General features: G+C 40.3%; 2 protein-coding genes across 5 annotated transcripts; one reads left to right on the forward strand and one right to left on the reverse strand.

Moving 5' to 3' along the window:
• Positions 1-2,043: 2,043 nt before the first annotated feature.
• On the reverse strand, positions 2,044-12,044 carry LOC109871910 (uncharacterized). 4 transcript variants are annotated; one of them, XR_002252366.2, is made up of 5 exons: positions 11,863-12,002; positions 6,617-6,783; positions 5,634-5,754; positions 5,384-5,536; positions 2,044-5,279 (listed from the first exon to the last, which is right to left on the reverse strand). XR_002252366.2 is itself a non-coding variant. In XM_020462932.2 (5 exons), exons 1-5 carry the CDS (start codon positions 11,990-11,992, stop codon positions 4,959-4,961), a joined length of 873 nt encoding a protein of 290 aa, XP_020318521.1. In that variant the 5' UTR covers positions 11,993-12,044; the 3' UTR covers positions 2,044-4,958. The 4 variants fall into 4 exon arrangements, 3 of the variants coding, with proteins under 3 accessions (XP_020318521.1, XP_020318523.1, XP_031662655.1); XM_020462932.2 differs by having other exon boundaries at positions 5,634-5,735; positions 11,863-12,044; XM_020462934.2 differs by having other exon boundaries at positions 5,389-5,536; positions 5,634-5,735; positions 11,863-12,022.
• si:dkey-29d8.3 (uncharacterized) lies at positions 12,035-22,538 on the forward strand. The gene is made up of 7 exons (XM_020462931.2): positions 12,035-12,507; positions 12,858-13,002; positions 13,346-13,441; positions 15,547-15,691; positions 21,003-21,148; positions 21,344-21,483; positions 21,837-22,538. The coding sequence occupies exons 1-7, from the start codon at positions 12,408-12,410 to the stop codon at positions 21,989-21,991; spliced, it is 927 nt and encodes a 308-aa protein (XP_020318520.1). The 5' UTR covers positions 12,035-12,407; the 3' UTR covers positions 21,992-22,538.
• Positions 22,539-24,088: the final 1,550 nt, after the last annotated feature.

The following is a 24,088-nucleotide window of genomic DNA, read 5'->3' on the forward strand; positions in this document are numbered from 1 at the left end:
TAGACTCCGTCTCATGCTACCACTAGAGTGAAAGCACCGCCAGCATTCAAAAGTTACCAAAACATCAGCCAGGAAGCATAGGAACTGAGAAGTGGTCTGTGGTCCCCACCTGCAGAACCACTCCTTTATTGGGGGTGTCTTGCTAATTGCCTATAATTTCCACCTGTTGTCTATTCCATTTGCACAACAGCATGTGAAATGTATTGCAATCAGTGTTGCTTCCTAAGTGGACAGTTTGATTTCACAGAAGTGTGATTGACGTGGAGTTACATTGTGTTGTTTAAGTGTTCCCTTTATTTTTTTGAGCAGTGTATATCTTTTTAATTAACTTTTAACTAGGCAAGTCAGTTAAGAACAAATTCTTATTCTCAATGACGGCCTAGGAAGAGTGAGGGTAATAACCCTGGTGTCCTGGCTAAATTCCCAATCTGTCCCTCATACCATCACGGTCACCTAATCATCCCCAGTTTACAATTGACTCATTCATCCCCCTCCTCTCCCCTGTAACTATTCCCCAGGTCGTTGCTGTAAATGAGAACGTGTTCTCAGTCAACTTACCTGGTAAAATGATGGTAAATAAAATTAAATAAATGGAACAGTGGGTTAACTGCCTTGTTCAGGAGAAGAATGACAGATTTTTACCTTGTCAGCTTAGGGATTCAATCTAGCAACATTTTGGTACCTAGCCCAACGCTCTAACCACTAGGCTACCTGCCGCCCCAACCATATTAACATGGTATCACCGAAAGTTCTGTGAAGGGTACATTCTTATGCATTTGTTTTCCTGCTATTTTCAGTGTTCATTCCACTCACTGTGAAATTTCACGAGGAAGGGTGATCGGGAGCCGGTGAGAATCTCTGCTGGAACATTGATGACCTTCTACCGTGAGGATATGAGGGGTTAGGTCATGCTTGTGCACCACCCAGACAAGGCAATAGTCACAGAGGTGGACGAGTTAGCAGTAAGTCACTTACAGAAAGTCGGCTTCTCGTACCATCAGTGACATATACTGTGACTAATATGTCAGTGAAGGTGAGGTGACATTCAACGGGTAGACTCCATCTTTAGAAATAGGGCATACAATTAATAAGATGCATGCTGTTCTATGACAGCATGATTGGAAGCCATTACAAAGGCAGAATTACTAAATAAATCCTTTCGCCAACCTTCATCCAAAAAAACTTTAATCTCTATTCTCCATTCTTTGACAGCTTATCATTACCGTCATAAACAGGTCATAAAGTGGCCATTGAGGGGAAAAATGTATAGCTATATAAATGATTGAGGCCTTCTATCAGATCCCCCCCCCCACATATGATATTTATACCGCAATTCATCTGACACTTAAAGTAAATGTTAAATTAAGGTTAAATAAACAAATGTAGTCAGTAGCAGAAGCTCCGACAAAACAATGAGCCAGATGTTTCACCGGATGTAAATATCTGAAGTAATCAGTTGGAATTTCCACTTACCACCAAATATGGTGATAAGAACAAGCCCAGTGGCAGGCAGTGCGAGAAGATGGATTTTGGCCCACATTCTGCAAATTTTCTCATCAATTAAAAATGTTCTGTTTCCAAAACTAGAATCTCTTACAAACAGTGGACTATGTTTTGTAGACTTTGCCCTTTACCAAAGTAAAAAAAAAAATGGCGTTGTTTAAAAGAAGTGCAAGCACGAATTGAGCCATTGCACACACGCACTTAAATAGTAGGCGTTTCCTAATGGAAATATGCAAATACAGGCTGGGACGCACCAATAGGATCTCGCTAGCTTGGGCTTGTTCTGCCCACTATGATTAATTTGCTCCCATTGGAAATGAGTCTATTTTGGGTTAGTTAAAACATTTTTGTCTGAAGCGTGGGTGTCATTAAACAATGATGTGACATAAATGTTATGAGACTTTACCCCAGGGGCAGTAAGACAAGCCAATATCAAACGACAAACCCCTTGACCTCATGGACGAAAGAAAACACTGACTGACATTACATTTTTGAGAACTAGGAGATAACTAGTAAAGCCAGGGAGCTGAGAAGACCAGATCGAAGTTGCATTTTTATTTTATGTACAAAGAAAGGTGTGTGGAATACCAAATCCACTAACGGGTGTAAAAAAGCAAACTATTTGAAATGCAGCACATTATGTAAAGTAATCAGATAACTTTTAGAATGTGTTAGACCTTGTTTCCCCCACCAAAATCCAGACAAACAGTTATGCAACTGTATGCAATTATAGAATGACAAGAGAAATAAAACAGGTTCTGGGGAGGGCAGTGTATTCCCAGGTGAATCAGATACATGGCCTAATCAGCTAAACAAGATAACATGTGAAAGAATAAGTGTTTCACTTTCATATCAAAGCCACTCAAGACTATATCACAGACCAAAACCACATATCCTAAAATATAGCCTTATCACTGCATTCTCCATTTTTGAAATCTCTCTTATATTGGAGTGGAAACCGACAAGACCACACAATGAACGTATAAATCAGAGGTTCTACAAATGGGTTCCGCGGAGCTATTGCAGGGGTTCCACAGCCAGATCTCAAAATGTATTAAAAAAAAACAGTTAACAGATTTTGGCCAAGAAATCCATAGAACAAGTTTAGAATGAGTGTAATACAATGTAATATTATGAATCTACGATTTATACTCTTAACCCTCGGCAACACGGACATGGAAGGATCACAGGGATATTGGTAGCCACAGTACTCCACCAAGGAGGGAATCAGACAGAAGACCTGACCTGGGTACTGGATGTGGAAATGCACCACATACAAGCAGTGGTGTAAAGCACTTAAGTAAAAATACTTTAAAGTACTACTTAAGTAGTTTTTTGGGGTATCTGTACTATATGACTTATATTTGACAACTTTTACTTCACTACATTCCTAAAGAAAATCATTTACTTTTTACTCTATACTTTTTCTGTTACACCCAAAAGTATTACATTTTGAATGCTTAGCAAGACAGAACATCTTTCCAATTCACACACAACCTGCTATACATGTTAAAATTAATGGGAAAAGTGCATTGTCTGAAAATAATTGATATATTCAAGCAACAGACCTATAAATCATGAAACAAGTTACGTGTTTTAATGTAGGCTTTGTTATGGAGCCCAAGGAACACTCTCAAGGAGAAACCCAGTCAGCACCCCCAGCCACCAGGGTTGAGGCAGACTGCTGACCAATCCCCAAAAACATGGCCGACTGCATCACAACAGGAAGAGTATCACAAGAAAAGGGTTGTCAGTAGCTTTTATAGACACAGTCACAAACCATGCCCATTTCCACAATTTATCTTCTTCAAATTAGATTTTCAACCTAACCTTATGCCTAACACTAACTTTAAACCAAAAATTAATTTTGTAGCTAATTTTGACTTTGTGACAGTGGAACCTGACGTTGTGACTGTGGAACAGGACCTTGGGACGATAGAAACTAGTGGAAACCAATGAGAAGGGCTAATCATTTTCATGGCCAGACAGTCAGGAACAACTATGGGCCCAAGTTATAGATTTTTTTATAGATTTTCCTGTTAAAGTCAGGAAAAACTCCTGGCTCTAAACAACAATTATTCAATGATGGGAAGTAGTCATAATCAGCTAATTGCGCAGTAACAGTGACATGAAATACGACAAAATTAGGATAATGTATGCACTTTAAGTTATTTAGCTCGACTATCAAATAGAAAGAAAAATGTAATAAAATAACATAAGTTCCAAAGATGGACTAACCAGCCATAATCTCCCCATTGCATCCAGTGAAATACCCACCTCCTGCATCGAGAGAACAGCTAATCAGTGGTAAGAGTACAGGTTAATAATAGAAGCACACCTTATATAACAGCCATGGAGAGGATTTACAGAAAACAGCACCCCATTAAACACAGCATCCATCCACACATACACAGGTAATAACCAAACATCCATACCAGCAGCTTAGAGAAACCTTATTTTACAGCATCAGCATCTTCAGAGTATGATCATGTATGAGATGTAGATGACAGTTGGGCGTTACCTGGAGAAGGTCTGAGAGAGGCCATTATGGGCTGAAGTATAGCCAGGGCTGGGACAGTACAAGTTCAACCACACCTTTGTTTCATCACAAAACCGGAGAGCAACAGCAGTCTGGTGAAGTCCACAAAGCATGTGGTATTAAATTACCTACAGCATGGTCAAGCAGGTTAATGTTTCTGACATTTTCGGACTAGTAAGCAACTATTGATTTAGAACCACAGAGTGTTATCGCAAGTCACAAAGAAAACAGGAGCTGCCTCCACTATTCAAGCACCATTTCAACATCATCAAATAATCTATGCTTTCCGTTACACCCAAAAGTATTACATTTTGAATGCTTAGCAAGACAGAACATTTTTCCAATTCACACATAACTAATCCCTGGTCATCCTTACTGATCTAGCAGACTCACTAAACACAAATGCTTCCTTTGTAAATTTATGTCTATCCATAAATAAATAAAAATAACAAGAAAATGGTGCCATCTGGTTTGCTTAATATAAGGAATTTTAAATGATTTATACTTTTACTTTCGATACTTAAATATATTTTAGCAGTTGTTTACTTTTGATACTTAGGTATATTTAAAACCAAATATTTTTAGACTTTTACTGAGAAGTTTTTTATTGGGTGACTTTCATTTTCTATTAAGGCATCTTTACTTTTACTCAAGTATGACAATTGGGTTATTTTTCCACCACTGCATACAGGATTATCACCCAATTGTATTTTTATTTTATTACCATTTTAATATTAATTGTACAACAAGTATGCTGGCAGGCTTGGGTTACCACAAAACCCAGCTCTCAAAAATAAAATATTCTGGGGAAAAAAACAAAAAAAACAGACTCAACACATATATATACATACACACACACACACTGCCATCCTCCGGCGCCCTAGGCTCCCAGCCTATAAGCAATCTCACTCCACACTCAGTTTGGCAAACATGGTTCTTCGCATGTGTTCTGTAAATCTGCATGCTGTCCTACACTGTCGGTGAAAGGTTGCGATGCTCCCTGGGTTGGTAGGGTGGCCATGTCCTCCTCAGCCTTTCTCTTCCTTGGGGAAAGGGTCAGTGTGAGATCTTTATCCTGTGGGACAAGTCCTTTCATTTCCTGCAATAGGCTTTGCAGATGTGAAGACAGGCCAGTCATGTACTGTTCATCTTGAAGATGGTAGGTGAGGTCTGTGATTTCTTTTAGATAGCCTGCACATTGCTTCTGCAACATCTTCAAGTTCTTCTTAGAGGACCTCTTTGGGATAAAGAATATGGGTTTATCACAAAGGAGTAATTTATTTAAAAAAAAAAGGTTTATCATTCTTAGGTAGGACAGCTTGCATATATACACAGACATACCTCACCAACAAGTGCGTGTGAGCTATGCTCAGAGAGAGAGGGGAACCTGACACAGTAGACAACCTCTGCCTTCACAGAGCTTGGTTTTTCACTTAGAGCTGCCTTCAGATCTTTGGAGGCCTCCTTTTTAGAGCGCACAGTACTCTCCTCAATCTAGACATGAAATAACATGCTTGTTAAATGTGTACTGTTATGTACTGCATTAGACAGTCAGCTACAGGGCTAAACCATGATAGTTCTTCATATTTACCTTAAAACCAGGAAAGCGGATAATGTGGGCGATGTTTATTAAAGCCTTGCAGTCCACCTTCTTTGTATTTTGTTTCCGTCTCTTTAAGGCATGGTCTTCAAGCTATGGAAGGTGGCAAAACCTTTAATAATAATTGATTGGACTTATATAGCAATTTGAGATAACTGAAGCACTTTACTGTGTAGGGGGAACTCACCTCATCCACCAATTTATACGTAACTGCCAAAATAAAGGAAACACCAAATAGATCATTGGGCCACCAGAGCAGCTTCAATGCGCCTTGGCATAGATTCTACAAGTGTATTTGGAGGGAGGCAACATAATTTGGTGTTTTGTTGGTGGTGGTGAAAAACGGTCTCTCAGGCACCGCTCCAGAATCTCCCATAAATGTTCAATTGGGTTGAGATCTGGTGACAGACAGCCCCTATACTTCTTTGAGACCCCTCTTTCAAAGTTACAGATCTCTTCTTCTAATCATGGTAGCCAAAATAATGGCCAACTGGGTATTTTTTATACATGATCTTAAGCATGATGGGATGATAATTACTTAATTAACTCACAAACCACATCTGTGTGGAAGCACCTGCATTCAATATACTTATTATCCCTCATTTACTCGTGTTTCCTTTTTTGGGCAGTTACCTGTATCTCACCCACTACCATTTTGATCCAGACTGCTCACCACACATTAGCTATCATGGTGGAGAGACGAGGAGTGATATATATGCCAATTACAAGAATGATAATGGAATGAGGCCTGGTTGGGAATTGGATTTTAGCCAGAGGCTATTCTTGCAATAAGTGCCATGGGATCTTTCTTTAGTGACCACATAGGGTCAGGAAACCCATTTAACATCCAATCTTCTATTTCATTGAGTTACAGTCTATTGTTAGTTAGCCTAGTACACTTCAACATTATTGAAATTAAAATAATGTTGCAAAAGTGTATGGTAGAAATGACAGCAATCCGACTTTGAACTTACCGCCTTCTTGTTCATTTTAGCAGCATGTTTCTCTTTAGCTTTTACTTGTCGGTCTTTCCCCTGATGGCATTCATATGTGCTTGTGCCCACAACCTGAAATGGAACTCCATTGAATGGGTGACTTTTTACCTCCCAGCTGATCTTCTTTCCTTCCAAAGGGTGTGCATCTGTCGAAGGACAAGAAACGGATATATTACTATTGGGAAACTAACGTAGTGCGGCAGGTAACCTAGCTGTTAAGCACGTTGGGCCAGTAACCGAAAGGTCGCTGGTTCGACGCCCCGAGCCGACCAGGTGAAAAATATGTGGATGTGCCCTTGAACAAGGCACTTAACCCTAATTGCTCCTGTAAGCCGCTCTGGATAAAAGCGTCTGCTAAATGCAAAAATAAATAAAGTAGCAAAGTTTCTCTATCCAAGAACTCCTCTGTGCTTGGAATATAATCCCATATGCTAGCAACTATTAAAAATAATGTCTGTTCCAGCTGGCTGGCTGGGTGTTATTAAATAGGTAAAGTTTGGTGTGACACAGATCATTTGACCAACCTTAACGTGTTGATACTTCCTGACTCAGACAACCAATGTCTTCTAAACGTCCATGTCTAGCTGCAGGCGGTTTGTATGAATTTAGAAAATGATCGGGAGTCTACAACAGCTCAATACAATGGAGGTGACAAAGAGGCATTTTTTTAGGTTGTATGTAGCTTGATGATAGCAATCTAAACTCCATACTTGGTGACTATCTAGCATATTTTCTCATTATTAAAATTGAAAAGCTGGTGAATGGCTGCTTCCTTGGATCCTGAGAGATGCAGCGGTCTAAGGCACTACAGACCTGGGTTTGATCGCGGGCTATATCACAACCGGACATGATTGGGAGTACCATAAGGCAGAGCACAATTGGCCCAGCATCATCCAGGTTAGGAGAGGGTTTGGCCGGGGTAGGCAGTCATTGTAAATAATAATTTGTTCTTAACTGACTTGCCTAGTTAAATAAATTCTGGGCTTAAAAGGAGATTCACCATATCAACAGCTCCTGTAAGGCTAGTCCTTGATCATGACTCTCAGTTCCATTACATTACAGATAAGTCATTGGATGAAGGTGTATTCTATACAAGGGAGTTTTGTTAAGAGCACGCCGCTCAATCTGAACATTAACATATCACTTCCAGTACAGTTTTGGAAGCATAAGGACTTTATCTTCCATATCATTGATAAGGTTTGGTTTAGCATTCCCATACAGCCATATCCCCATGTTTCTGCGCAGACAGAAGACGAGGCGACCACCTATGCTAATTACAGTGCCTTGCAAAAGTATTCATCCCCTTTAGTGTTTTTCCTATTTTGTTGCATTACAACCTATAATTTAAATTAATTTTTATTTGGATTTCATGTAATGGACATACACAAAATAGTCCAAATTGATTTAGTGAAATGAAAAATATTCTATAAAATAAAAAGCTGACAAGTGGTGTGCGCATATGTATGCACTCCATTTGCTATGAAACCCCTAAATAAGATTTGGTGCAACCAATTACCTTCAGAAGTGACACAATATGTTAAATAAAGTCCACCTGTGTGCAATCTAAGTGTCACATGATCTGTCACATGATCTCAGTTTATATACACCTGTTCTGAAAGACCCCAGAGTCTGCAACACCACCAAGCTAGCCGCACCATGAAGACCAAGGAGCTCTCCAAACAGGTCAGGGATAAGATTGTGGAGAAGTAAATATCAGGGTTGGGTTATAAAACAGTATCTAAAACTTTGAACATCCCACAGAGCACCATTAAATCTATTACTTAAAAAATGAAAGAATATGGCACCACAACAAAACTGCTAAGAGAAGGCCGCCCACCAACCAAAACTCACGGACCAGGCAAGGAGGGCATTAATCAGAGAGGCACCAAAGAGCCAAGGATAACTCTGAAGGAGCTTCAAAGCTCCACAGCAAAGATTGGAGTATCTGTCCATGGGACTATTTTAAGCTATACACTCCACAGAGCTGGGCTATATGGAAGAGTGGCCAGAAAAGCCATTTAAAGAAAAAAATATGCAAACATGTTTGGTGTTTGCCAAAAGGCATGTGGGAGACTCTCCAAACATATGGAAGAAGGTACTCTGGTCAGATGAGACTAAAATTAAGCTTTTTGGCCAAGGAAAACTGTCAGGCACAAACCCAATATCTCATCACCCTGAGAACATAATCCCATGGTGGTGGCAGCATCATGCTGTGGGGATGTTTTTCCATCGGCAGGGACTGGGACACTGGTCAGGAATGATGGATGCCGATAAATACAGGGAAATCCTTGAGGGAAACCTGTTTCAGTCTTCCAGAGATTTGAGACTGGGATGGAGGTTCACCTTCCAGCAGGACAATGACCCTAAGCATACTGCTAAAGTAACATTTGAGTGGTTTAAGGGGAAACATTTAAATGTCTTGGAATGGCCTAGTTAAAGCCCAGATCTCAATCCAATTGAGAATCTGTGGTATGTCTTAGATTGCTGTACACCAGCGGAACCCATCCAACTTGAAGGAGCTGGAGCAGTTTCGCCTTGAACGGTCAAATCTGTGGCTAGATGTGCCAAGCTTATAGCGACATACCCCAAGAGACTTGCAGCTGTAATTGCGGCAAAATTTAGGGGGGTGAATATTTTCACAAGCCACTAGCTATCTAACATGCTCTAAACACGTGTGTAAGCGTAACTCCTATAATTTAGTTTAGAGGAAGTGTAGTTTTGTCAACTAAAGGCACCCATAGCTGTACGGATCTGTGCAAAACTGCTACAGTAAGTATATATTTTTTATTTGAAGGATTTTTTTCTCGCTGATGAAAGAGGCCATATGTTTTGAAAGCTATATCGCAAGCAATGATTATTGCCGTTTTCTAACTAAAAAACAATTAACAAGTTTGTCTTTGTGGCTGTGGTAACTAGTGACAACCTCTTAGCCCATTACCAAATGGACATAGCTAGAAGGCATCGCGCTTTTGTCAAACTAACTTAAAGTTGAAATGTTTAGCATTTTAGTTGACCCTTTTCTGAACCTAATTCTCCTAACCTACTGAGTAACTTCTAACCTGCTATGAAGTCAAATCTGATGTTAATTTGACCAAAGCTGGAGCCAGTCTAGTCATGACCATTACAATCAGTTTTTCCAGGTCCAACAAAAATTTCCTGCCCAATGACCTCTGAAAACCTTCCCACAAGGCCTGAGAATTAGCCCCCCCCCCAAAAAAAAAATTGCAGCATGAGGTGTTGCCACATTTATCCATGAGACCCTTTTGCCATAACATTATTGAGCGAAATTAAGGAATAGACAATTTAACTACGTAGGCAATGAAGGAAAATGTGGTTTTACACCAGAAAAAAATTATTGCAAGTTTAAGAATGTTACAAGAAACTTCCCTTATTAAACTCCCCAGAATTTTTCATCAATGGATGTCAACTTAACTTGTTTTGACTGCCATGATTAAACAATAAGGTCCTAGGACATGGTAGATGGACAATATACCACAGCTAAGGGTACATTCTTTGGAAATAGCCCTTAGCCATGGTATATTGGTCATATACCACTAATCCATGAGGAGCCTTATTGCTATTATAAATGGGTTAATGTAATTGTAAAAATGTTTAAATTGTCATTCCCATAATACACCGTCTGATATTCCATGGCTTTCAACCAATATGAATTCAGGGCTCAAACTACCCAGTTTCTAATTGTAAATAAGTCTAGTTTGTGCATGCGCATAACTATAGATAAATCCTATGGGAAAGTGAGTGGTAACTTGGACAGAGGGTCTCAATCTCTGTGCAGGAAACACTTGGAGAACTTCAAAAAACCAACGTTAGGATATTTTCTGGCAATTGTGCCTTCATTATGTGCCAGATGTTAAGACTACAATCTGTTATAAATGGCCTCTTTGCGAGATTGACTTGTTATTTCGATAGGCATAGGCTAATGACTAAAATCTGGGGTTATAATTGCAATTCAACTTTGCCATGGTTTACTGAGCTAGATGCAGATGTCCTTCCAGGGGCTATAGGCTCTCATTTCAGGGAGAAGTCCACAATGAAACTGACATTAAATGTGGACACAGATACATTCGCGATAGAGCTGTAACCATGATCACAATTGATAACTTCCAATTTAATCAACTAAACAATTGCATAAACAATTGCATAACACAAGGCTACAACAACAAAAACGGCGTTATAGGCTATTAATTCCGTTTGCCAGCTCCGGCTAGGCTACACAAGTGACACATGGATTTGCAATGACTCCAGTGATTTCAACATTTATTGTACTGTATCAAATGGTAGGCTGCAGTAGCCGAATGGCATTGCAATTAATAGCCTACTTGACGGCCAACAGATCCAAATGTAGCCCATCATTCAAGGTCATTTTCATTGGACTTTTCTCCCATAACAGAAGCACGCGAGGGAGTTCGATAATATCACATTTTCACTCGCGCAGCGCTCCAGACCCTGGAACTGAACATGACTAAACTCTTCGTTTGATATGGTTAACCATGAGAAAAGTCGACATTTGAATGTAGTTCACTTTAAACCAACTTTTTAGCGAACTTATCTAAATAGCTTTGTCGCTGTTATAGTTTTATGGAAAAAGTGTCATTGCATAAAAAAGTGTCATTGTGGAGACATTCTTAATAGCCTACCAACTGGTTAAAAAAAAGAAATTGTGTTGATGTGCGCGCGCTGTTCTCTCGTTGAGTCAGTTGCAGCACTCTCTCAAAGCGCACCCCCACCCCCTCTCTCTGGCCATCCCCTTGGTATCAACCTGCACATTGCCTGATAGTCAGCAGCAGCTAGTTACAGATAGATAGATAAGATGCCGCGGTGCCAATTAGAAGTAGGCCAAAACCCCGCCACCAATACATTTTCATCCGCGACATCGTTTTCAAAGTAGCCCAATTTGGCAAAAGAAGCGGGGACATGGCAACCCTGGTTACAATCTGCTAGCTAGCGTTAGCTCATTTTAAGATGGAGGAAGAGGCAGTCCTTTACTAAATAACCAGACAAAAAGCTACAGACTTAGTTTGCAAGCTATTCCCACAGCATGTCTACATCGTTATTTGTTACTGTACACCCCAGTGGTCTACCTACACCAGCTCAGCATGGCCACAGTGTACTAACTAGCTAACGTTAAACCATCTTAACGTTAGCCACTTCGCCCCGGGAGTAAGTAGCCTAGTACATCAGACGGTGATAGGCAACTAGCTTACCCTTTCGCCCAAAACGTTTGTCTTTGCGCAAGATTATGTATTTCAACGACGTTGTCTCTTCTTGTTTTGCTATTTCTTTAATTATTTGGTCTTCACTATCAAACTCGCTTATTTGCAATGTTGCTGCCATTTTGAAAATGACGGGGCTATCACTGCCTCATCTGATTGGTTGGATGATGGTGCTTCCTACTTTGCAACTACTTGGCCGAATAAAGCAAGTCGGCGTGTTCTTTTGATTTGATAACACCAAAAAATGTAAACTCATATTATTTGGGGATTTATCATTTGACACATGGACAGTGAAAATAAGACAACCATTTCAGTTGAGTCTTTTGTTTTTGTATAGGCTTCTCCTGCACAGCAGGTGGTGCTATGCCTATTGTTGACAGTGGACATGCAGCAGGCAAGAAATTCCCGAAGAAGATTGTTTACACTCCTTATATTGTTACCCAACCAAACACCACCCAGTGTGGATTTACAAGATCATCTATCGACTAGACTAGCCAGTTATCTCGATACACTGTAGCTGGTGTAGTTAAAAAATAATGGAAGATAGAAGCATTCCTCGTATTGTGGTCATTGCACTGTCTGTGCTAATCTACATTTCTGCTTTAGCAATTAATGCCATGGCAGGCGCTGGAAAAGGTGAGTCTCATGTAACTTAGCTAACTCATGTGAACGCAGTGTTGTGTAACTTGCTATGTTTTAACTGTGTAGCGCTTCCTATATGGCTTTTCATACTAAACTGTAGGACAGGAAATAACATTTTATTGGCAGCACAGCTGCACATTATTCTATTCTTAAGTAGAAGCATTAAAAGTTCCTAGCTTTATGTTTAGCAAGGGACATGCAGAAGCCACCCTATTACACAAAGTCAATGACAACCTTGTCCCCAAGGGAGGAAGTCTGGTGCTTGAGACTACATAACTGACTGATGCAACACTAGTTTCCCTAAGTTTTGCTGTACTTGTTTTGCAATCTCCTCTCTCTCCTAGGACCATTCCATTCGAGTACAGGGAACATTTCCAAGAAGTATGAAACCGACATAACTCCGGCCGGATGGACCTTTTCTATCTGGGGGCTCATCTACACCTGGTTGTCTCTCATGCTCATCTATGTCATCTCCTTCCTCTACAGAAGGTACAGACACAATTATTCACCTACCTATCAGTCAATCAATCAATAGCTCAACCATGCAGCCATCTATCTTTTAACCTACTATTCTATTGTATTATATTATTTTAGGACACCATCCTTCTGCTGTAGTATCAACACGTAGGCAGTGAAATGCAGTAATTAATGTATTAAATGTATGGTTATGTAGGTATTAGCGCTACACAATTGGCCCAGCGCCATCATTGTAGATAAGAATTTGTTCTTAACTGACTTGTCTAGTTAAATAAAGGTTACATTTAAATAAAACATTTTTCAAACCTACAGTAGAATGTTTGTTCTGATGCCAACTTTATTTTCAATTCCTCAGGAGCTGGACCCTCTCTGTGCTGCCGTACGGTTTCTACGTGTCCTGGATAGTCAACATGGCCTTCAACATGACCTGGCTTGTCCTTTGGGTTCAAGAGTGCGTAACAGTCTTTTAACACCTAAACCAATGAGTTCCTGTTGCCTGACTAACCTGTTTTTAAGTAGATGGGTGGAAGCAAAATACAGCATCTCCACTTCCACCATGGCTAGACCAGCCCTGCGCCAATGTTCACGTGATCATTTTGCCTATCTCCACCAGGCGCAATCATTACATGTAGGTTAAAATATCAAAATCAATATTTATTTCCAGGCAGGTTGAAACATGCATGTTGCTAGCTCGTTTGTTTTGGGAGATTAACATTGGGTTGTTTAACCTGACATTCATATGGTCCTCTTTATAGCTGGTTCTTTGTAAAAAATAAAATAGAAAGGACCCAGATTCATACAAAAGTATGTTTCTCTACTCAGACGATTAATCAACAGAACTTCGTTTGTTGTTAGTTTCCCTTTTTATCTCTGATGAATCACTCCTCGTTTGTCTTTGTCATCCACGTATGTTTGTATCTTCCTGGTAACCAATAAGGAGTGCATTTGCAGCCCGTCGAGCATCTTAAATAGAACCAAGTTATATTTACCACCTTGCTACGCTACACAGACACTGTGACGCGTGATTAGTTTGGTTGAAATGATTGAATAACATCTGTAAACTTATTTTGCAATGCTCGCACACGTAACGTGGACGGTGTATTCAAGGTGTTACTATAACCATACCACACCTACCCACACTGTGGGCCTCTGCCAGTCTGTAGAGAACATTGAGAGAAGTTGAACCACATAGGCCTAGCGTTCCCCCCTTAACTTCTTTACTTTACAATTAAAATAGAAATGCATAATGTATGAATACAATGTTACGACACAAGGTTCATATAATTGGACCCATTGAGATTCATCGTATTTTTGTGGGTCTCTATCATGCTGTGATAAAAACCAGGCCTGTAGATTGTAGGACAGGAATTCTGTATACCTCTGGCCCTTTGGACACTGTTAACTAACCTCCAGACGAGCTTCAATGCCATACAACTCTCTTAAAGGCAAGTAAAACTAAATGTATGCTCTTCAACCGATCGCTGCGCGCACCTTCCCGCCCGTCCAGCATCACTACTCTGAACGGTTCTGACTTAGAATGTGGACAACTGCAAATACCTAGGTGTCTGGTTAGACTGTAAACTCTCCTTCCAGACTCGCATTAAGTATCTCCAATCCAAAATTAAATCTAGAATCGGCTTCCTATTTCGCAACAAAGCATCCTTCACTCATGCTGCCAAACATACCCTCGTAAAACTGACTATCCTACCGAGCCACGACTTCGGCGATGTCATTTACAAAATAGCCTCCAACACTCTACTCAACAAATTGGATGCAGTCTATCACAGTGGCATCCATTTTGTCACCAAAATCCCATATACTACCCACCACTGCGACCTGTATGCTCTCGTTGGCTGGCCCTCGCTTCATACTCGAAGCCAAAACCACTGGCCCCAGGTCATCTACAAGTCTCTGCTAGGTAAAGCCCCGCCTTACCTCAGCTCACTGGTCACCATAGCAGCACCCACCCGTAGCACGCACTCCAGTAGGTATATCTCACTGGTCACCCCAAAGCCAATTCTTACTTTGGCTGCCTTACCTCCCAGTTCTCTGCTGCCAATGACTGAAACGAACTGCAAAAATCACTGAAGCTGGAGACTCCTATCTGCCTCACTAGCTTTAAGCACCAGCTTGTCATAGCAGATCACTGCACCTGTACATAGCCCATCCAACTACCTCATCCCCATACTGTATTTCTTTATCTTGCTCCTTTGCACCCCAGTATCTCTACTTGCACATTCATCTTCTGCACATCTACCATTCCAGTGTTTAACTGTTATATTGTAATTCATTCGCCACCATGGCGTATTTATTGCCTTACCTCCCTTATCCTACCTCATTTGCACATACTGTATATAGACTTTTCTACTGTATTTTTGTTTATTCCATGTGTTACTCTGTTGTGGTATATGTCGAACTGCTTTGCTTTATCTTGGCCAGGTCACAGTTGTAAATGAGAACTTGTTCCGACCTGGTGAAGAAAAAAAAAATAGTCTGATCAAAACACCAAGGTAACTTGTGGATCAATGAGAAATCTTTTTTTACTGTTCCGCACAGGCAGATGACTGCTGCGTTGATTGTACTGTGGATCATTGCTGTCACCAACTACTCTATGATCTTTTTCTCCTGCTATGGGCTGAGTGTTTACGGAGCCTGGCTCAGCCAGAACCAACCTAGTGATCTTTGGTGCATCCGGGTGCTGGTGAGTTTGATTTGAGGCTTAATTGAGTTAGTTGTTAGACTCACACCATCCTCATGATTGTAGCATGGTCACATGGTGCTTTAGCCAACTCAAGTCAGTATTGTTTTTCATAGAATTCACTTATCCCATTTAGTTTTATGGCAACACTTAGTTGTTAGGTTCTAAATAACAGGGTAAAAACTGACAGATAAAAGCTAAAACCAAGTTTATTCACCCAGACAGCTGAACACGCACAGACATATTCCCACCAGCGTGTGTGCATGTACAGTTGAAGTCGGACGTTTACATACACTTAGGTTGGAGTCATTAAAACTTGTTTTGCAACCACTCCACAAATTCCTTGTTAACAAACTATTGTTTTGACAAGTCTGTTAGGACATTTACTTTGTGCATGACCCAAGTCATTGTGCCAACAATTGTTTACAGACAGATTATTTCACTATCACAATTCCAGTGCGTCAGAAGTTTACATACAATAAGTTGACTGTGCCTTTAAACAGCTTGGAATATTCCATAAAATTATGTCATGGCTTTAGAAGCTTCTGATAGGCTAACTGACATAATTTGAGTAAATTGGAGGTGTACCTGTGGATGTATTTCAAGGCCTACCTTCAAACTCAGTGCTTCTTTGCTTGACATCATGGGAAAATCAAAAGAAATCAGCCAAGACCTCAGGGGGAAAAAAACATTGGAGACCACATGTATGGTTCATCCTTAGGAGCAATTTCCAAATGCCTGAAGGTGCCGCATTCATCTGTACAAAACAATAGTACGCAAGTATAAACACCATGGGACCACGCAGCTGTCATACTGCTCAGGAAAGAGACTCGTCTCCTAGAGATGAACGTACTTTGGTGCGAAAAGTGCAAATCAATCCCAGAACAACAGCAAAGGACCTTGTGAAGATGCTGGAGGAAACAAGTACAAAAGTATCTATATCCACAGTAAAACAAGTCTTATATCGACATAACCTGAAAGGCCACTCAGCAAGGAAGAAGCCAGCGCTCCAAAACCGGCATAAAATTGCCAGACTACAGTTTGCAACTGCACATGGGGACAAAGATCGTACTTTTTGGAGAAATGTCCTCCGGTTCTGATGAAACAAAAATAAAACTTTGGCCATAATGACCATCGTTATGTTTTGAGGAAAAAGGGGGAGGCTTGCAAGCAGAAGAACACGATCCCAACCGTGAAGCACAAGGGTGGCAGTATCATGTGAGTGTGCTTTGCTGTAGGAGGGACTGGTGCATTTCACAAAATTGATGGCGTCATGAGGCAGGAAAATTATGGATATATTGAAGCAACATCTCAAGACATCAGTCAGGAAGTTAAAGCTTGGACGCAAATGGGTCTTCCCAATGGACAATGACCCCTTGCATGCATCCAAAGTTGTGGCAAAATGGCTTAAGGACAACAAAGTCAAGGTATTGGAGTGGCTATCACAAAGCCCTGACCTCAAATCCCATAGACAATTTGTGGGCAGAACTTAAAAAGCGTGTGAGCAAGGAAGCCTACAAACCTGACTCGGCTACACCAGCTCTGTCAGGAGGAATGGGCCGAAATTCACCCAAATTAGTGTGAAGCTTGTGGATAGTTACCTGAAACATTTGACCCAAGTTTAAATTGTTTAAGGTCAAATACTAATTGAGTGTGCAAACTGAGTGTGCAAACTGACCCACTGGGAATGTGAAAGAAATAAAAGCTAATATTATTCTGACATTTCACATTCTTAAAATAGAGTGTTGATCCTAACTGACCTAAGACAGGGATTTTTTTTGTAGGATTTAAATGTTACGAATTGTGAAACTGAGTTTAAATATTTGGCTAAGGTGTATGGAATATTCCAGACTTCAACTGTATTTACAGAGGGGAGAACAAGTATGAGACACTGCCGCTTTTGTATGTTTTCCTACTTACAAAGCATGTAGAGGTCTGTCATTTTTATCATAGGTACACTTCAACTGTGAGAGATGGAATCTAAAACAAATCCAGAAAAATCACATGATTTAAGTCATTTGCATTTCATTGCATGACAAGTATTTGAAACATCAGAAAAGCAGAACTTAATATTTGGTACAGAAACCTTTGTTTGCAATTACAGAGATCATACGTTTCCTGTCATTCTTGACCAGGTTTGCACACACTGCAGCAGGGATTTTGGCCCACTCCTCCATACAGACCTTCTCCAGATCCTTCAGGTTTCGGGGCTGTCGCTGGGCAATACGGAGCCACTCCTTAGTTTCCCTGGCTGTGTGTTTCGGGTCGTTGCCATGCTGGAAGACTCAGCATGTAAGAGCATCCCTCAATGCTCTTACTGAGGGAAGGAGGTTGTTGGCCAAGATCTCGCGATACATGGGCCCAACCATCTTCCCCTCAATACAGTGCAGTCGTCCTGTCCCCTTTGCAGAAAAGCATCCCCAAAGAATGATGTTTCTACCTCCATGCTTCACGGTTGGGATGGTATTTTTGGGTTTGTACTCATTTGTTTGTACCTTCTTCCTCCAAACCGTGCGAGTGGAGTTTAGACCAAAAAGCTCTATTTTTGTTTCATCAGACCACATGACCTTCTCCCATTCCTCCTCTGGATCATTCAGATGGTCATTGGCAAACTTCAGACGGGCCTGGACATGTGCTGGCTTGAGCAGGGGACCTTGCGTGCGCTGCAGGATTTTAATCCATGACAGCGTCGTGTGTTACTAATGGTTTTCTTTGAGACTGTGGTCCCAGCTCTCTTCAGATCATTGACCAGGTCCTGCTGTGTATTTCTGGGCTGATCCCTCACCTTCCTCATGATCATTGATGCCCCACGAGGTGAGATCTTGCATGGAGCCCCAGACCGAGGTTGATTGACAATCATCTTGAATTTCTTCCATTTTCTAATAATTGCGCCAAAAGTTGTTGCCTTCTCACCAAGCTGCTTGCCTATTGTCCTGTAGCCCATCCCAGCCTTGTGCAGGTCTACAATTTTATCCCTGATGTCCTTACACAGCTCACTGGTCTTGGCCATTGTGGAGAGGTTGGAGTCTGTTTGAGTGTGTGGACAGGTGTCTTTTATACAGGTAACGAGTTCTAACCGGTGCAGTTAATACAGGTAATGAGTGGAGAACAGGAAGGCTTCTTAAAGAGAAACTAACAGATCTGTGAGCTGGAATTCTTACTGGTTGGTAGGTGATCAAACACTTATGTCATGCAATGAAATGCAAATGAATTAAATCATGCAATGTGATTTTTCTGGATTTTTGTTTTAGATTCCGTCTCTCGCAGTTGAAGTGTACCTATGATAAAAATTACAGACCTCTACATGCTTTGTAAGTAGGAAACCCTGCCAATTTTGCAGGTTATCAAATGCTTGTTCTCTCCACTGTATGTATCCACCCACTCCAATTTGGGTTAAGTCTCTTCCTTCCCTCTAAACATTAACTTCTTGCCTAGCAATAAAGATGTAAGTGATGCGGGTAATAGACTGTTCCTTCTCCCTTAATGTGACCTGACCTCGGCCCCCATTCCTCACTAATCCACAGCTCTCCACCCTTATCAGTGACCGCAACCATATACATTCCTCCTACAGAACCATTAACATCTGGTGTAGAAACCAGACTGTGGCCCTCCTCCTTTCCATAGGATACTTGATGATTAACAATATTTCAAGTTTAGAAGTCAGAACTCATCACAGTGCCTTTGAAGTATTCACACCCCTTGACTTTTTCTACATTTTGTCATGGTACAGCCTGAAATTTAAAATGGATTAAATTGAGATTTTTGTCACTGGCCTACACACTACCATAATGTAAAAGTGGAATTATATTTTCTGAAATTATTACAAATGGATTAAAAATGAAAAGCTAAAATGAGTCATTACGTATTCAAACCCTTTGTTATGGCAAGCCTAATTAAGTTCAGGAGTACAACATTGCTTAACAAGTCACATAATAAATAGCAAGGACTCACTCTTGTGTGCAATAATAGTGTTTATCATTTTTTATTTTTTATTGACTACCTCATCCATGTACCCCACACATACGGTATAATTATCTGTAAGGTCGAGCAGGGAATTTCAAACAAAGGGCACCTATTGGTAGATGTGTTCCTAAAAAAAAAAAAATCAAGGCAGACATTGAACGTCCCTTTGAGTATGGGAAAGTTATTAATTACACTTTGGATGGTATATCAAAACACCCAGTCACTACAAAGATACAGGCGTCCTTCCTAACTCATTTGCCGGAGAGGAAGGAAACTACTCTGGGATTTCACCATGATGCCAATGGTGACTTTAAAACAGTTACAGACTTTAATGACTGTGTTAGGACAAAACTGAGAATGGATCAACAATATTGTAGTTACATCACAATACCAACCTAATTGACAGAGTGAAAAGAAGGAAGCCTTTACAGAATAAACATATTCTAAAACATGCATCCTGCTTGCAACAAGGCACTAAAGTAATGCTGCAAAAAATGTGGCAAAGCAATTCACTTTTTGTTCTGAATACAAAGTGTTAATTTTGGCACAAATCCAATTCAACACATTACTGGGTACCACTCTCTATTTTCAAGCATAGTGGTGGCTGCATCATGTTATGGCTATGCTTGTAATTGTTACGGACTGGGGAGTCAGGATAAAAAGCAAACGGCTTGAAGCTAAGCACAGGCAAAATCCTAGAGGAAAACCTGGTTCAGTCTGCTTTCCACCAGACACTTGGAGATGAATCTTTCAGCAGGACAATAACCTAAAACATAAGGCCAAATCTACACTGGAGTTGATTACCAAGAACACAATGACTGTTCCTGTTTGGCTGAGTTAGATTTTTCAAGCGGATTTAAGTTAAAACTATGGAAATACCTGAAAATACCAATTTGACAGAGCTTGAAGAATTTTCAAAAGAATAATGGGCAAATGTTGCACAATCCAGGTGTGGAAAGCTAATAAAGACTCACAACTGTAATCACTGCCAAAGATGATTCTAACTTGTATTGACCCAGGTGTGAGATTTCATTTTCAATACATTTGCAAACATTTCTAAAAACACGTTTTTACTTTGGCATTATGTGGTAGTAGGTTGAGGAAAAAATAAAACCATTTTGTATTCAGGCTGTAACACAACAAAATGTGGAATAAGTCAAGGGGTATGAATACTTTCATACCCCTTGAGATTAGTTTCCTAAAGCACATACAACTCTGGCCATCCTACTGCATTTTACTTTACATAATCATTCTATTGTAATGTTTTAGGTAATCCACTTTTTCAGTTGCTCTATCCCTTCCTCTGTCCTCTTATGAGGAATTCTACAAGTAACGTTTTGTTAAATCTTAGGTGCAGAATGGCATTGCCCTGTATACCACATGGACAACCATCGCCACTCTGATCAACTTCACCCTGGTGTTGAACCTCTCTGGAGTGGCAAATGGCACTGCAGCCACCGTGTCTCTCTGTATCCTACTGGTGGAGGTGATCGGATGGTAAGCACAGTTTAACAACGTCTGTCTTCTGAGAATCAGGCTCATCGTCTTTTGATTACATTTTTGGGCATGTGATCCAATCCCACTCTATGTTTTATTTGTTAATTATATAGACGTTACCAATGTAAATTAGACTCTCAGCACATTTGCACACAGCCACACACTTTCAATGGTATCGTAATGTGTTTATTGTAGGTTTGGTATTGAGAACTTCCTGCTGGATCAGCATGTGAGGTACATCCTGACTATTTACCCTGTGGTGATCATTGCTCTGGTTGGGAATGTGTTCAAGCACTATGATCCTACAGCACCAAGCGCAAACGCTATCTTCATGGGTGAGTAGGCCTCATCTCTCAGACCAGAGATCTATTACCAAGTAAAACTTCAACCCTTGTTTCCTAAACCTGAAAACGTATTGTAGATCTGAAAGGATTGGATGTGTGTAAGCAATAGCTCCACGAGTCATGTGATAGGCTAAATGGCGTTCCCACCATATTGCTTAGACCCAACAGTCTTTCAGATCTAGAAGAAATGTCTAGCTTCGTTTTAGGACTGGGCTCAATTCTCTTCATGTGAAAGACTTAAACGTTTTAGAACCTCCCTCTCTATTCTCCGTAAATCATATTAGAAACGAATATACATGTTAAAGATAAATAGGATAATTTACTCTGTCTTCTATCACTTCCAGTTTGTCTCTTGGTGGTTTCCTGTGTGCTCCTGGTGGTGCGAGTCGCCTTGGTGTTCAGGAGAAATCGGAACCAGCCCCTGTACGCTGGCATGAGCCTGGAGGCTCTGATCTCGCCCAGCAGCCTGAACAAGAATCAGAATAAGATATTCATGTAGAAGACTGGTACACACCAGAATGCCATCTTTTCACGAAGTGTCAAACCGTAATAATCTATAACATAACACATTGCCTATATTAAACCATACACATTCATTATTCAGTTTGGACAAGAAACGGATGAAGATATTAATGTAGAAGACTGGTAGTCTTCTACATAGTACGATCTGTAAATGATACGAAGTGTCAAAGCCTATGCTTCCCATAAAACATATAATCCTGTATTACGCACACTGTATTAAAAACCTGTATTCATCCAATCATAACATTCCACTACACTGTAATGCATAACACTTTCTATGTTTATAATACATGTAATAAGAGAGTTGTACACTAATCAATGCACTGAATAATCATACAATTCCAGTGTAAATAACACTTTAAAAAAAAAAAATGATTCTTACTATTTTGTATTGATCTGGTATATAAAAACATTTTGCCTATCCTGTTTTGACAATGCTATTTTCACTTGATGAAACTATTAGTCTACACACTGAGTATGAGTAGAAAGATGGAATGCTAAAATAAAATGGGATGTTAATGTTTTATTATATGGTTGATGTGGGGTTAGGACACTTTTTTTTTCCTATGATTACATACAGTTGAAGTCGGAAGTTTACATACATCTTAGCCAAGTACATTTAAACTTAGTTTTTCACAATTTCTGATATTTAATCCTAGTGAAAATTCCTTGTTTTAGGTCAGTTAGGATCACCACTTTATTTTAAGAATGTGAAATGTCAGAATAATAGTAGTGATTTATTTCAGCTTTTATTTCTTTCATCACATTCCCAGTGGGTCAGAAGTATACATACATTCAGTTAGTATTTTGTAGCATTGCCTTTAAATTGTTTAACTTGGGTCAAACGTGTCGGGTAGCCTTCCACAAGCTTCCCACAAGTTGGGTGAATTTTGGCCCATTCCTCCTGACAGAGCTGGTGTAACTGAGTCAGGTTTGTAGGCCTCCTTGCTCACACACGATTTTTCAGTTCTGCCCACAAATTGTCTATGGGATTGAGGTCAGGGCTTTGTGATGGCCACTCTAATACTTTGACTTTGTTGTCCTTAAGCCATTTTGCCACAACTTTGGAAGTATGCTTGGGGTCATTGTCCATTTGGAAGACCCATTTGCGACCAAGCTTTAACTTCCTGACTGTTAACTTGATTTCGCTTCAATATATCCACAATTTTCCATCCTCATGCCATCTATTTTGTGAAGTACACCAGTCCCTCCTGCAGTGAAGCACCCCCACAACATAATGCCACCCCCATGCTTCACGGTTGGGATGGTGTTATTCGGCTTGCAAGACTCCCCCTTTTTCCTCCAAACATAACAATGGTCATTATGGCCAAACAGTTCTATTTTTGTTTCATCAGACCAGAGGACATTTCTCCAAGAAGCACGATCTTTGTCCCCATGTGCAGTTGCAAACTGTAGTCTGGCAATTTTATTCTGGTTTTGGTGCACTGGCTTCTTCCTTGCTGAGTGGCCTTTCAGGTTATGTCGATATAGGACTCGTTTTACTGTGGATATAGATACTTTTGTACCTGTTTCCTCCAGCATCTTCACAAGGTCTTTTGCTGTTGTTCTGGGATTGATTTGCACTTTTCGCACCAAAGTACGTTCATCTCTAGGAGACAGAACGAGTCTCCTTCCTGAGCAGTATGACAGCTGCGTGGTCCCATGGTGTTTATACTTGCGTACTATTGTTTGTACAGATGAAGCATTTGGAAATTGCTCCCAAGGATGAACCAGACTTGTGGAGGTCTACAATATTCTTTTCTGAGTGTTTGGCTGATTTCTTTTCATTTTCCCATGATGTCAAGCAAAGAGGCACTGAGTTTGAAGGTAGGCTTTTGAAATACATCCACAGGTACACCTCCAATTGACTCATGATGTCAATTAGCCTATCAGAAGCTTCTAAAGCCATTACATCATTATCTGGCATTTTCCAAGCTATTTAAAGGCACAGTCAACTTAGTGTATGTAAACTTCTGGTCCACTGGAATTGTGATACAGTGAATTATAAGTTAAATATTCTGTCGGTAAACAATTGTTAGAAAAATTACTTGTGTCATGCACAAGGTAGATGTCT

The sequence above is a fragment of the Oncorhynchus kisutch genome, linkage group LG27, assembly GCF_002021735.2.
Source record: "Oncorhynchus kisutch isolate 150728-3 linkage group LG27, Okis_V2, whole genome shotgun sequence".
Lineage (NCBI taxonomy): Eukaryota > Metazoa > Chordata > Actinopteri > Salmoniformes > Salmonidae > Oncorhynchus > Oncorhynchus kisutch.